The sequence below is a fragment of the Piliocolobus tephrosceles genome, chromosome 8, assembly GCF_002776525.5.
Source record: "Piliocolobus tephrosceles isolate RC106 chromosome 8, ASM277652v3, whole genome shotgun sequence".
NCBI lineage: Eukaryota > Metazoa > Chordata > Mammalia > Primates > Cercopithecidae > Piliocolobus > Piliocolobus tephrosceles.
The window spans coordinates 53,155,993-53,171,590 of record NC_045441.1 but is presented as its reverse complement, the minus strand read 5'-3'; the positions used below and the strand labels follow the sequence as shown (position 1 = coordinate 53,171,590).

At 35.9% G+C, this 15,598-nt stretch overlaps 1 protein-coding gene across 10 annotated transcripts in view; it reads left to right on the top strand.

Annotated features, from left to right (window-relative positions):
• TAX1BP1 (Tax1 binding protein 1) overlaps positions 1–15,598 on the top strand; it is a 92,034-nt gene that overhangs the window by 45,440 nt on the left and 30,996 nt on the right. For 9 of the 10 annotated variants that reach the window (XM_023225907.3, XM_023225902.2, XM_023225906.3 and 6 more), the window contains exons 6-12: positions 503–651; positions 739–829; positions 3,091–3,276; positions 8,121–8,345; positions 9,182–9,328; positions 10,416–10,539; positions 12,202–12,305. In XM_023225907.3, coding sequence (XP_023081675.1) covers positions 503–651; positions 739–829; positions 3,091–3,276; positions 8,121–8,345; positions 9,182–9,328; positions 10,416–10,539; positions 12,202–12,305 — 1,026 coding nt within the window. The remainder of the gene's footprint in view (positions 1–502; positions 652–738; positions 830–3,090; positions 3,277–8,120; positions 8,346–9,181; positions 9,329–10,415; positions 10,540–12,201; positions 12,306–15,598) is intronic. The other variant, XM_023225900.3, reaches the window with a different exon arrangement.

The window sequence follows — 15,598 nt, the reverse complement described above, 5'->3', positions numbered from 1 at the left end:
ATGTATATAAAAAAAGTAATCATTGCTCATGCGTGTAGTCCCAGCACTTTTGGAGGCCGAGGCAGGAGGATTGTTTGAGCCCAGGAGTTTCAGCCTGGGTGACATGGCAAAACCCTGTCTCTGTTAAAAAAAAAAAAAAAAACAAAACATTAGCCAGATGTGGTGGGAGTGCCTATGGTCGCAACTACCTGGGAGACTGAGGTGGGAGGATCACCTGAGCTTGGGAAGTCGAGGCTGCAGTGAGCTGTGATCGTGCCACTCTACTGCAGCCTGAGTGACAAAGTGAGACCCCAGACAAACAAAAAACAAATTATCGATTAATTTAGTATATGAAAATTTAAATATATGTTACCATTTCAGGTTTTATAGTCTTAGCTTCTCAATTTTGGAGGGAACAAATGTGGGACTAAAATTCTAAGAATACATGGTTTTCTTAAAGATATGCAAATTTGCTTTACTGATTATGTTTCTGTGTTTCTCAAAATACCTTCTCACTTCTCAGGGTCTTACTGAAGTAACACAGAGTTTAAAAATGGAAAATGAAGAGTTTAAGAAGAGGTTCAGTGATGCTACATCCAAAGCCCTCCAGCTTGAGGAAGACATTGTGTCAGTAACACATAAAGCAATTGAAAAAGAAACCGAGTTAGACAGGTAGTTCTCATGCTTTTAAAAAATAAATTCAATAAAAATTTTAAAACTTTAAAACATTATAATGTTACTTTATCATACCTATCTCAGTTTAAAGGACAAACTCAGGAAGGCACAACATGAAAGAGAACAACTTGAATGTCAGTTGAAGACAGAGAAGGATGAGAAGGAACTTTATAAGGTAATGCATTTGTGCCATATTTATTGCCTGTTACTTCAAAAGAAATGACGCCAAAGCTTAGGGGCTGTAGGTCAGCAATTGAGGAGCAGCTTAGCTGAGTGGTTCTGGCTCTAGTCTCTTGTGTAGTTGCAGTCAGGATGTTGGCAGGGGCTTCAGTCAGCTGAAGGCTTGATTGGGACTGGAATATCTGCTTCCGAGATGGCTTACTCACATGGCTTTTGACAGGAGGCCCTTCAGCTCCTCTTGAAGTGGTCTTTTCATAGGCTGCTTGGCTATCCTCACAGCATGGCAGCTAGCTTCTCTCAGAGTGAGTGATCCAGGAGAGAGCAAGGAGGAAGTCACAGTCATGTTGTGTATCATCCCTAAAAGTTAGCTTTCAGGGAATTAATTTGCTTCTGTTTTAGATACTTAACAGGTAGTGTGTAATAAGAGGTTTAATGACATTAAGATACTTGTTTATCACAATTCATATAACTATTTTTCCTTTTTAAGAACATACATATATATATACCTTGGGGAGAACATTGATTTAGTAATGATACTGTTTTAGAGTTTGACTTTTAGAATATCTTCAGAGATGTCATTTTGTAAAAATATCATCACTACTAACAAATCTTGACCGCTTGAAGTTTTAATTTTTTTTTTATTTGAGATGGAGTCTTACTCTGTCACCCAGGCTCGAATGCAGTAGCGCAATCTCAGCCCACTGCAAACTCCACCTCCCGGGTTCACGCCACACTTATGCCTCAGCCTCCCGAGTAGCTGGGACTACTGGTGCCCGCGACCACCTCCGGCTAATTTTTTTTTTTTTTTTTTTTTTAGTAGAGACAGGGTTTCACCATGTTAGTCCGGCTGGTCTCGATCTCCTGACCTCATGATCTGCCCGCCTCAGCCTCCCAAAACGCTGGGATTACAGGTGTGAGCCACCGCACCCGGCCAGTTTATTTTATTTTATTTAATTAATTAATTAATTTATTTTTTTTTTTTGACGGAGTCTCGCTCTGTCGCCCAGGCTGGGGTGCAGTGGCCAGATCTCAGCTCACTGCAAGCTCCGCCTCCCAGGTTTACTCCATTCTCCTGCTTCAGCCTCCCGAGTAGCTGGGACTCCAGGCACCCGCCATCTTGCCCGGCTAGTTTTTTGTATTTTTTATTAGAGACGGGGTTTCACCGTGTTAGCCAGGATGGTCTCGATCTCCTGACCTCGTGATCCGCCCGTCTCGGCCTCCCAAAGTGCTGGGATTACAGGCTTGAGCCACCGCGCCCGGCGATTTTATTTTATTTTTAAGCAACCCTGAAATATAGGGTAGTTAGCTTAATTGTCACTAATAATGTTGTGGGTGCAGATTGAGACTTATTTTTTTAAGTGGCCCATAAGCATTTCCTGAAGGCAATTCCAGATGAGGAATTTCAAGAACATTCTGAGTTAAGTCCGTTTCTTGTTAGGTCAGTTTAATGAGCTGATGATTATGAAAATCAGGTAGTGTTTTAAAGTGATGCTGCAAGGGTGTTGGCTGCTGATGCCTTCAGAGAATCAGGAGTTAATATTCTATCCTTGTGAACAAGAATTAGTCCTTCAGCATTCTGTACATTTAAAGAGTAAAGTTCAAGAAGTAAGTTAATTCATTTCTCCTCAGTACTCTTAACCAAAGTAAGATATACTTGATAGTGGACACTAGGGGTCTGTACTTACAATTCCAGTTATTGAATTTGATTTGTGTATCTGTTAGGAGCAAATCTGCAATAGCGAAAGTCATGGGAAAATCAACATAGTTGGGTTAGTCAACAAATACATTTTTCGGCACATTAAAACTAAGTGATATCGTACTTTTAGCCTGCAGAAAATGGAATTGTTTGAGATGTTGTTTTTGAATGTACCCCTTCTAGTTTTCCAGAGTCTTGTCATGTCAGATTTGAATATGCCAAGTAACATAATTTGTTTCCCCAAAACAACAGCCAAATCTATTTGCATTTTTAAAGAGAACCTGAAACCATTAAATCAAAGGAAAAGACTTTAGAGATCAGGTAATGTTGTTAGGGCTTAGAATAATCTCTATGGAAAATAAAAAAGCTTAGAAAAGCTGCGTTCTGCTCCTGCATGCTTAACTAGTCATTTGGCAGAATCTGGGTCTCCTACATCCTAGTCTAGTATGTCTTTCCTTCCTTTCATTATCTTTGGGTTAGAAATATAATGGTATTTTAAACTTTGACTAACTTAGGTCATGGAGTTAGAATATTCTTGACATTTTCAAACACCATTACAGGTACATTTGAAGAATACAGAAATAGAAAATACCAAGCTTATGTCAGAGGTCCAGACTTTAAAAAATTTAGATGGGAATAAAGAAAGCGTGATTACTCATTTCAAAGAAGAGATTGGCAGGCTGCAGTTGTGTTTGGCTGAAAAGGAAAATCTGCAAAGGACTTTCCTGCTTACAACCTCAAGTAAAGTAAGTACTTTTGCTATATGTATTTGAAGATTGTAAAACATACCTAGAAATGTATGCAATATGATTTTCATTTTTAATTCCCCCAACCCTTTGTTTTGAAAAAGTTCAAATTTACAAAACAATTGGAAGAACAGAACAGTGTATACTAATGTATGCTAAAATATTTTGCTTTTCTTTGTTTTATCTCCCCCATTTATATGGCCTTTTTTCCTGAGTGATGTGAATTGCAAGTATTATGATAATTTACTCTAAATACTTTAGCATGTCTCCTTTATGAACAAGTACATTCTTCTCCATAGTCATAACACCATTATTACACCTAAGAATTTAGCATTGATTAATAGTCATTCTTGTATATAGTTAGTTCATATTCAAATTGCCCCAAAATTTAAAATTTTGTGATTCAGAGTTAAAGACTATATATTATTTTGATTGTTGTATTTTGAGTCTGTTTCAATCTAGAATAGTGTCCCTACACTTTTTATGGCATTGATATTTTTGGAGAAGACAGGCTAGTCTGAGAAAATGTTTATAATCTGGATTTGTCTGTTCTCGTGACTAGATTCAGGTGAGACATTTTTGCAAGAAAAGACATAGATGATGTTTTGTCCATCCTGTTGGAGTCATATCAGAAATTATATAATGTTGATTTGTTCCATTCTTGATAATGTTAGGTTTAATAATTTGTTTAAAGTTATGCCTACCTGTCTCTGTATAGGTGCCTTTCTTTTCTTCTTTGTGATTATTGGGCAATCTGTATAAACACCCTATTCTCCAACAGCCTTTCCCCAATGGTTTTATTGTCCTTTGATGCTCCTTACCTGCAGCAGCTATTACCTTGGTGATAATTAATGATAGAAAAATGGTGATTTAAAAAATTCTATTATTCCTTCTATGTTTATTTGTAGGTAATCTTTTATAATGAGGAAGTTCCTGTCACCCCCCCCCTTTTTTAATATAACTTTGTACTTACAGATTTTTTGTTGCATATTTTGAATAATCATCATTATTCTTTTTCGTACCCAAATTGTTCTGAATTTAACCAGGGGAATCTTTTCAAGCCTGCTTTTTTGTCCTGATATGTTCCTATAATGCTTTGAATACTTACTTGCTTTATGGCACAACTGTATGTTCTAACTTCAGGTTGTTCCCCCAGACCTAATATTACCATTTCTCCAAGAAACTCTGGTTTTTTTAGTAGGTAATGGTATTTTGAAACCAAGAACTGGATCCTGTTGCTACTATGGGGCTGCTGCTTTGCACTTTCAGTGGGTATTTTGCATCTTTAATTTATATTGATAGCTCCAATTCAGGTTTAGTACCTTAGGATTCTTCCTTCCTTTGCTCCATTCCATATTTTTATCGAGAACTCTTGTTTCTAAAACATTGTTATTACTCATGTGTTTCCATCTAGCCATACACACCAATGGTTTCACAATTATTACATCAATGCCACTTCCAATAATAAATCTACTAAATAAAGCTAAGGTATTTTTACAGCCCTTTTTTCTTAGAAGATGTTTCTTTTTTTTTTTTTTTTTTATTATACTTTAAGTTCTAGGGTACATGTGCATAACGTGCAGGTTACATTTGTATACATGTGCCATGTTGGTGTGCTGCACCCATCAACTCGTCAGCACCCATCAATTCATCATTTATATCAGGTATAACTCCCCAATGCAATCCCTCCCCCCTAGAAGATGTTTCACTAAGGATGTATATAGATCACCATGTTCAAAAGTTACTTGAACTATTTTTTTTTTGCATACATATGTTATAAATTTGTAATACAATTTCATTTGTTTGTATTTAATTTTAATGTTTGCTTTTATTCTTCTGTTTGATTTAATTTTATTTGAATATGTAAAACAGTTGCTTTGTTCAGAAGTCAAAATGATAGAAAAATTTTACTCTGAGGTCTCAGTCTTTTCCTTGTTTTTTTAAACCCTTTTCTTACCTATACCCATAGGTAAACATTTTCATAAGTTTCTAGTTTATTCTCCTTATGTTTCTTTTTGTAAAAATAAGCTTATATATGCATGTGTACATGTACATACATACTTCTTTATCCTCTTCTTTCTTAAAAAAGGTGGCACTACTATACATACCGTTTTGCATCTTTTTCTCACTGAACAAAATAAGTTGCTAGTTATTCCATATCAGTTTGTAGAGATCTTCCTCATTTGAAAAAAAAGGCCACATAATACTCCATTATATAGATTTGCCTTGATTGATTCATTATTTCTTATGATGTTATTTTTAGTAATTTGCTATTAAAAATACTCAGACATAGTTAATGTAATACCTAAAATGTCAGAAGTGCATCACATTTAGAATTAATGATTAATCCTTGTTACTTTTTAATGTAACAGATTGCCAATGCAAACATGAGAAGTGTATTTGATTATTTGTTATTTAATAAGATGCTAAAAATTTCTCTAAGCATCTTTTTCCTATTTAAGCAAGACTTCTGTGAGGAAAAGCATAGTTATGGAAGTACCTGAGAAAAATGAGTACTAGTTGCTAAAGCTTTTTAAAAGATTGTAAAAGTAGTTTGAGGTTATGGTTATAAAAAAATTTAAACAGTATGTGAGGGTACAGAGTAAAATGTAACCCTCATCCCTTCTCAGATAAGTCAATATTGAATTTATGAATATACGTATATTTATATTTTAACACAAATTAGAATTTGTACATTTTTTCCTTTTTTAAAAAATTTATAAATGGATATCTTGCACTGTGATACACATGTGGATCTTTTTCATACATCATAACAGCTGCCTAGTATTTCTTCTCTTCATTTAACAACTGTATAGTATATGTTTTTTGATTGTTTATAGTCTTTAGCTTTTGTAAGCATCCTGCAGTAAACATCCTTATAGCAATATGTAGGCACATTTATAATCCATAGAATAAATTCTTTCAAGTAGAATTACTGGGTCAATGAGTATTTAAATTTTGATAGTTATTTTCAAATTACCTTTCAAAAAAAAGTTCTGGTGATTTTTTTTATTCCCACCAAGAGTATATGAGATATGTATTGTTTGTAATGACTGCACAGACTTTGATGATATGGGAGTAGTATTTCGTAGTTTATCATAAATTCTCATATTGGTAGACATTTTAGGTTCTTAATAATTTTTCATTATTTTAGTATTTTGTTGAATCCTTGTAAAGCTAAACCTATGTCTGCCCTTTGATAATTTTCTTGGAAACTTATGGAAATAAAATTGCTAGATCAAAAGCTGTGAAAATTTTTAAACTGCTGATGAATGTTGTAAACATCTGATGAGAAAAGGTGCCAGTTACAGTTTATATAAGCCCACCTGTTTGTGAATGTGCCAGTTTCTCAAAACCCATGCAAATATTGGAATGTTACTGGTTTTTAATCTTTGTTAGTTTGCAAGGTGAATGGCATTTGTTTTAACTTATTTATTTGATTGTTGGTGAGCTGAATTTTTTACTGCATAATCGCATTTATTTCTTTAAAAAATTTTGTATGTTCATGACTTTTGACTTTTTTTGTTTTGTTTCTCCTTTTCCTATTGACTAGGAAAGTTATCTTATGTCAAGTATTATTATAGCTTTCTTGAATATATTACATGTAATTTTCTTCTAGTTCTTTTTCTTCTCCTTTGACATATAGAAGTTGGCAATATTTGTATAGGTAGATCTATTAGTGTGATGCCTCTGAAGATTTTGTCTATGCCAACACTGCGTAAAATCATCATTTACATATTCTTCTAATGGGCTAACACTTTAGAAACCAATATTGGGTTGCCTTTTTTTTTTCCTGATTTTACATTATTTTTAGTACAGAGATTAAAAGCAGGAAGTTGAATAAACTAAATTTATTGTGTTTATAATGTTTAAATATTATAATGTTTAAACATTAATATTAAAGGAAATAATTTCATCATGGCAATTTTAGCTTTTTAAAGGTACTTTTAGGTTTGTCAAGTAGTATGCGTTACTTTTCATTTTCCCAGTGGCTCGTCTTTACTACTTGTATATCAATATTTTGCTTTTAGAACTAAGGCCTAAATCTGTTCTGTGTTTTTATAATGATATGAAATAGGTTAGATTATATTTGATGTCTTTTTTTTTTTTTTTTTTTTTGTGAGACAGAGTCTCGCTCTGTCGCCCAGGTTGGAGTGCAGTGGCGTGATCTCCGCTCACTGCAAGCTCCACCTCTCGGGTTCACGCCATTCTCCTGCCTCAGCCTCCCGAGAAGCTGGGACTACAGGCACCTGCCACCACGCCCGGCTACTTTTTTTTGTATTTTTAGTAGAGACGGGGTTTCACCGTGTTCTCCAGGATGGTCTCAATCTCCTGACCTTGTGATCCCTCCCGCCTCGGCCTCCCAAAGTGCTGGGATTACAGGCGTGGGCCACTGCGCCTGGCGATGTCTTTTAGAATAGAAAGTAGGAAACATCTTTTAACCAAAATTTTTGGTGTTACAAAGAAGCTTTTGGAATGATTTTTATGGGTAGTCATACAAAATGAGGGTCAGTATTTCTAGGAGGGGAGATTCTGGGGGATGGGATCTTTTGTTTGAGCCTCAGTTTGGGCAGGTCCTTAAGCACTGGGTATGTTGCCTGACTCCCTGTACTTTAGGTTCCTTGTGTATGAAGTAGTAGCAGTGAAACGAAGTACATAGGGTTGTTATAGAGGGAACCTAAAACAAAGGTACTTCTTAAGTTTTTTGTAGGCGTATACTCTGTAAGTCATGAGTAGAAAAATCAATATCTAAAATTTTGGCCCTGTTGAAATATGCAAAAATTGTTTCTGCTTCTGTTTACTTGAGTGGTTGAATTACAAATATATTTATCTGCTTTCTTCAGGAAGATAATTTTTTTTTAAAGGAGCAACTTCGTAAAGCAGAGGAACAGGTTCAGGCAACTCGGCAAGAAGTTGTCTTTCTGGCTAAAGAACTTAGTGATGCTGTCAACGTACGAGACAGAACAATGGCAGACCTGCATACTGCACGCTTGGAAAATGAGAAAGTGAAAAAGCAGTTAGCTGATGCAGTGGCAGAACTTAAACTAAATGCTATGAAAAAAGATCAGGTAAAGCAAGTTAATTTTGAATTTGCATTTTGATTTAAAAAACCACTATAATCTCACAAAATTGTAAATTGTGTTAAAATAAGGCAGGTCAGATTTCTGATCAGAGAATGTTAAATTTTCATTCCTTTTGTTTAGTCATTGTGACTTCTGGGCTTACAGTTAATGTATGCTGTAAGAAAAACTTCTGTGAGCGAATTCTTAATGGTTGGTGAAAGCTGCCCTATTAAATATGTTGATGTCAGATATGTATTGCTTTGTTTGGAATTTCTTACTAGCTGTATAAAACAGTATTATGGTTGTTTAAGAGATTAATAATTGCTCTTCAGGAGGTGGATTATTTTTCTCTAGTTTTTTAAATGAACCTTAGTCGTAAGAGTGTAAAACTGGACTTAACAAGAGACCCTGTGTTGCTCTGTAACCAAAATCCCAAAATAAAGAAAAAAGTGGCCGGGAGCAGTGGCTCACACCTATAATATCAGCACTTTGGGGGGCTGAGGTGGGAAGATAGCTTGAGCCCAGGAGTTCAAGACCAGCTTGGGCAACATAGTGAGACCTCATCTCTACAAAAAAATTTCAAAAATTAGCCAGGTGTAGTGGTGTGCACATGTAGTCCCAGCTAGTCAGAAGGCTGAGGCAAGAGGATTGCTTGAGCCAGGAGGTCAAGGCTGCAGTGAGCCATAATTGGGCCACTGTGTTTCAGCCTGGGTGACAGAACAAGACTCTGTCTCAGAAAAAAAGAAAAAAAAAGAAAAAAGTAAGATTGAAGTTGAGGTTACTACTAACATTAGGAGATACCAGATTTTTATTTTTTTCTTAGAATGTTTGTTTTTTTCTAGGACAAGACTGATACACTGGAACACGAACTAAGAAGAGAAGTTGAAGATCTGAAACTCCGTCTTCAGATGGCTGCAGACCATTATAAAGAAAAATTTAAGGAATGCCAAAGACTCCAAAAACAAATAAACAAACTTTCAGATCAATCAGTAAGTATCATTAAATTTACGCATAGTAAAATATCTTATTAGTATTTTTATTCGAAAATCAAATTCGTAATATTCTAAATATTAACCTTTTAAATATAATTTATCTCTGCTTGATTTCAAGTCATTGGCCGAATATTGTCATAACTCTTCTTTAAAAAAGTCTGGAATTTTAATTTACTGGACAGCCAACAAAGGAAGCAAGGGCAGCAGCAAGGAAAAAACAAAGAGAAAAAACAGTCCTCTTTTCTAGATAATTTCCCTCTTAAGTTCTTGATGAATATCTTTATCACTTAAAACTCAATACTTATTATTGACTCTTGTGACAATGACATCTATTCTCATTGGAGTTCACCATTAGTCATCCCTTGGTCTTAGATGGTTTCTCAGTTGTAATTGGCAAGTTCTTCCTACTCATATTAGGAAGATTCCTATTCCTATTAGATAAGGAGCAGTTAAAGAGTGTTAGCTAATTCTTTTGTATTCCATTTGAGAATAGGTAGGTAGATTTGTAATACAGCCAAGAAAATGTTTTTATTTTGAGGTATGTATGTTTCAATGTGGGTCCTTAAATTGTACTTAAATACAGGGCTTGCTATCTGAGGAACTCCTGGAAATGTAGAAGAAACATAGTTAAAACCTGAATATGATGCATATGATACTTTCCTGGTCCTACTTTTTTAAATCAGGGGAGACAAGCAAGAAACACATGTAGTAAAGTAGGAAGGGTTTTGTGAAAAAATATGATACTTTACGTATGACTCATCCACATGTATGAATTTGGCCTGGGGCCTTTTGAGTACATTATAACTTTGTAGTAGATTTCTGTGAATGACTTATTTTGGTGGTGTTTTGATGAGTTTATAAGAAAAAGCAAAATATGGTATATTTCTTTTGCAACATTTAGGTCAGTGAGGAAAATGATGTGTATAACTTTAGTCTTTGTTGGCATTTAAAACAAGAGCAGCTTTTGTGGACTTCTTAGGATTTCCTAAAGTAATATGTAAAAATATTATTTACTTAGTTACTGCAAGAAGGAAATATAACTAATTCGTTGACTCATTTAACAACTTATTAACATTTTGAATAGGCTAATAATAGTAATGTCTTCACAAAGAAAATGGGGAATCAACAGAAAGTGAATGATGCTTCAGTAAACACAGACCCAGCCACTTCTGCCTCTACTGTAGATGTAAAGCCATCACCTTCTGCAGGTAAAAATCTTTCAGACTTTTTGTGGAGGGTGGTGTACATTGGAAAGTACTTATACTGCCTTCTTCCATGTGTAAGAACTTCAGGGTGTTCATAAAAATTTTCATGTGATAAGTGAAGGAATTGAGGCAACGAGAAAATAAGGGTATAAATGTAAAATAGAGTCATGCATGTGGTGAATATACAAAACATGAATATATAAAATGTGAATGTAAACTAGTAGTTATCTTCTTGAGACTATTCACACATGTTAAAAATGAGCTGGTGCTTGTGAGTACTAATTTGGGCTACATAGGACAAAAGCCACAAATTGAATTTTTACTTGATGTTCCATTAAATCTATGGAATTTTGAAGCATTTTATTTGTGGATTTTAATTTTTAAATTCTGCAGGGGAAAATAATCCCCTGTTATTCTCATGTTTTTCTGTTTATTCATTTATTTTTGGCTGCTTTGGATCAATGGGGTACTTCTTCCCTTGTCAATGTACCTGTTGGCTGATGGAGTTAAGTTTTTATTAGTTTATTACTTTATAGAACAGAATAGAGAGACATAGTGAAAACATGAATAATACGAAAATTTGGGTTAACTAGGTTTTCATCTGTCCTAATTTTTTCACTTTTATGTAAATTTGACAGTAATGACATTAAATACTAGAGAAAGTATATTTTCTTGTTTAGTGTATGGAGTAATTGATCTTTTAAGTCTTTTTAAATGTAAACATCTTAGACTATTAAATATTAGGTTTATTCCTTGTAGGACAGAATTGAGCCTTCTGTTTCCATGTGTCCTTTGTAGTAACTAAAATGGTGTTATAGGGTATTTACTTAATAAAGACTTAGTGGTAATGAAGGGCTAGAAGAATGATTTAAAATGTCTTCTTGGCTGAGTGTGGTAGCATGTGGTCTCCTAGCTACTCTGGAAGCTGTGGCAAGAGGATCACTTGAGCCCACGAGTTTGAGGCTGGCCTGGGCAACGTAGTGAGACCCTGGCTTTCAGAGAGGGGAAAGAGAATTCTCAGAGTATGGTTTTCCTACTTACCCTGTCTATTCAGTTATATAAGGAGAACAATTTTTGTGCTGTTTTGGAACTTTTTTTAGCAAAAATTTTTTTTTTGTTTTTGAGATGGAGTCTCACTTTGTCGCCCAGGATGGAGTACAGTGGCGTGATCTTGGCTCACTCCGATCTTTGCCTCCCGGGTTCAAGCAATTCTTGCCTCAGCCTCCTGAGTAGCTGGGACTACAGGCGTGTGTCACCATGCCTGGCTAATTTTTTGTGTTTTTAGTAGAGACACAGTTTCACCGTGTTAGCCAGGATGGTCTTGATCTCCTGCCTCGGCCTCAGCCCGCCTTGGCCTCCCAAAGTGCTGGGATTACAGGCATGAGCCACCACACCCGGCCACTTTTTAGCAAATTTTTTAAAAATCAAAGAATAATCCTTTATTATTGAACGTGAACTTGGTTCTAGCCAAACGCACATTTAAAAATTCTCAACTAGAGTTTGTATATCCTTCTTTGTATATCTAGGATATAAATAGATATTTCTGTCCTTCAGTATTCTATTTATTATATTTTACAATATACTGACCTTTAAGTTATTCTGAACAGGAAGATAATATAAGGGGCAAAATACTTTTTAACAGTCTTATTTTCTGCCTTCCTACAGCAGAGACAGATTTTGACATAGTAACAAAGGGGCAAGTCTGTGAAATGACCAAAGAAATTGCTGACAAAACAGAAAAGTATAATAAATGTAAACAACTCTTGCAGGTAAGTTAACTACCTTGTAAATGAAAGAGGTTTATAAAATCTTGATGACTTAGCTTACTTTTATTGTTTTGATTGATTGGTATCTTTGAGTTTCTTTCCCATCCCCATATACTATTACTTAGTTTCACTTTTGGGATGATGTGGGCATTTTGTGTACCTGTTCACATAGGCGTGTGTGTAACATCATGAGACCTAAAGTTATTATTTTCTTTTCACCTAATAAAATGTTCTTGTTTGGGTAATGGGCAAATAGTTAATTGAGGTTAGAAATTATTATCTATCATTGTATAAAGATTCATGAGAAATATTTGAACTTCATAAAAGGAAAGTGCTATTTTTAAATTTACTATTATAGGCCAGGTGCGGTGGCTGATGCCTATAATCCCAGCACCTTGGGAGGTTGACGTGGGTGGATCGCTTGAGGCCAGGAGTTCAAGACCAGTCTGGCCAACATGGTGAAACCCCGTCTGTACTGAAAATACAAAAATTAGCCAGGTCGTGGTGGAGCATGCCTGTAGTCCCAGCTACAGTCTCCTGAGGCAGGAGAATCACTTGAATCCAGGAGGCGGAGGTTGCAGTGAGCCGAGATTGCACACTGCACTCCAGCCTAGGCAACAGAGCGAGCCTCTGTCAAAAAAAATAATAATAAAATAAATTACTATTATAATAGCAAAGATTTTTACATCTTAAAGTGATTAGACTTGCATAGTGGAAAAGGGAATGTTAACCACATGAGTTGTCTCTTATGGTGTTGTTTATTTTCATTATTATTATTATTACTATTATTATTATTTTTGAGACGGAGTCTCACTCTGTCGCCCAGGCTGGAGGGCAGTGGTGTGATCTCAGCTCACTGCAAGCTCCGCCTCTCAGGTTCTCGCCGTTCTCCTGTCTCAGCCTCCCAAGTAGCTGGGACTACAGGCGCCTGCCACCATGCCTGGCTAATTTTTTGTATTTTTAGTAGAGACGGTTTCACTATGTTAGCCAGGATGGTCTCGATCTCCCAACTTCGTGATCTGCTCACCTCGGTCTCCCAAAGTGCTGGGATTACACGCGTGAGCCACCGTGCCCAGCCTATTTTGATTATTTTAAATAGCATCATTCAGACTTTTCTGGTTTGCAGCCTTCTTGGTGTAGTATTCACTACTGGAATATTTAAAGGAAAAGGGAAAATGCTTCTCATTTATATCAATTTGGCATGGAGAGGAAAAAGTGTTGTTTGTGTATGTGATTTTTGTTTGTTTTATTAAATGTGCTTTTTTGTGTGTGTTTTTGTGTGCATTGGGGAGGGGAGGGGCCTTGTTTAGAGCTATAGAATAAAATTTACACATTAGCTTAATGTTACTGTAATTTAATTTACAGTAATTATTCAAAATATTTTTGTTAGTTATAAATAGCAAAATGTTTTAACCAAAGTTAAAATGAATTTTTTTTTTTTTTTTTTTTGGTTGAGAGAATCTTGTAGAAGGGTTGATTAGAACAGTTTTGAGTTCAGGGTAGTTGTTTGTAAGACTGAACTACATTTTCATTAAAGATGAAACAGTTCTGGATGAATATTTCAAGATTTTTCTATAGAAATAGTATTGAAAGGAAGGTAGAATAATGTTCAAGCAAAAACCTTCCTCAGGGTACTTTTTTTTTTTTTTTTTTTTTAACAACCATATTGAGGTATAATTGAAATCCAATGAATTACACATACCTAAAGTATACAGTTGGATCAGTTTTGACATACACAATTGTGAAACTATCACCACAGTGCCATCACTCTTCCAGTTTTTTTGGTACATGTTTGCAACACATGTACTCTTTCGTTATCCTTATCTCCAGGAAATCATTGGCCTGCTTTCTGTCACTATCAATTAGCCTACCTTTTAGACAATTTTATAAAATGGAGTCATGTGATATGTACTTTTTTCCACCCACTTTCGGCATGATTATTTGAGATTTATTCATATTATTGCTTATATTTATTCCTTTTTATTGTATCATTGGTTTATCCATTCCCCACTTGATGGGTATTTGGGGTTGTTTTTCGGCTGGTACAAATAAAGCTGCTTATGAACATTTGTTTACAAGTTGTTTATAGACATACGGATTTTTTTGTTTCTTTTGGGTAAATACCTAGGAGTGAATTGCCTGGGTGATACAGCAGTTGAATGTTTAACTCTATAAGAAATTACTGGCTGGGTGCAGTGGCTCATGTCTGTAATCCCAGCACTTTGGGAGGCCGAGGTGGGAGGATCACTTGAGGTCAGGAGTTTGTGACCAGCCTGGCTAACATGGTGAAACCCTTCTCCACTAAAAATACAAAAATTAGCTGGGCATGTTGGTGCACTCCTGTAATCCCAGCTACACAGGAGGCTGGGGCAGGAGAATCGCTTGAACCTGGGAGGTGGAGGTTGCAGTGAGCCAAGGCTGCGCCACTGCACTCCAGCCTGGGTGACAGAGTGAGACTCTGTCTCGAAAAAAAAGAAATTACCAAACTGTTTTGTAAAGTGTTTGTATCATTTTACATAGCCAGCCTAATGGGTGTATACTGACAGCTCATTGTGGTTTTAATGTGCGTTTCTGTAATGACTTGATGTTCAGCATCTTTTCTTATGCTTATTTGCTCTTCATCTCTTTTTGTGTGAGTGGTCAGATCTTTTTGGTAGTTTAAACATTGGGTTGTTCACCTTGAGTTGTATTTCTTTTTTTCTGGATATGTCTTTTGTCTGATATATGTAAGGTGAATATTTTCTCCAAGTCTGTAGCTTGCCTTTTCATTTCCTTAATGATGTTTTTAGAAAAGCAGAATTTTAATTTTGATAAAGTATAATTTATCAGTTCATTTATGTTTTATGCTTTTTACCTTCTAAGGAATGGTTTGCCTAATCCAAGGAGATAAAGATTTTCTCCTGTGTTGTCTTCTAGAAGTTTTATAATCAGCTTTTCTTTTCTTTTCTTTTTTTTTTTGAGAGGGAGTCTGGCTCTGTCGCCCAGGCTGGAGTGCAGTGGCCGGATCTCAGCTCACTTCAAGCTCCGCCTCCCGGGTTTACGCCATTCTCCTGCCTCAGCCTCCCAAGTAGCTGGGACTACAGGCACCAGCCACCTCACCCGGCTAGGTTTTTGTATTTTTTTAGTAGAGACGGGGTTTCACCGTGTTAGCCAGGATGGTCTCGAACTCCTGACCTCGTGATCCGCCCGTCTCGGCCTCCCAAAGTGCTGGGATTACAGGCTTGAGCCACCGCGCCCGGCCATAATCAGCTTTTCTATTTAGGTCTGTGAATCATTTTAATTTTTGTGTATGGTAT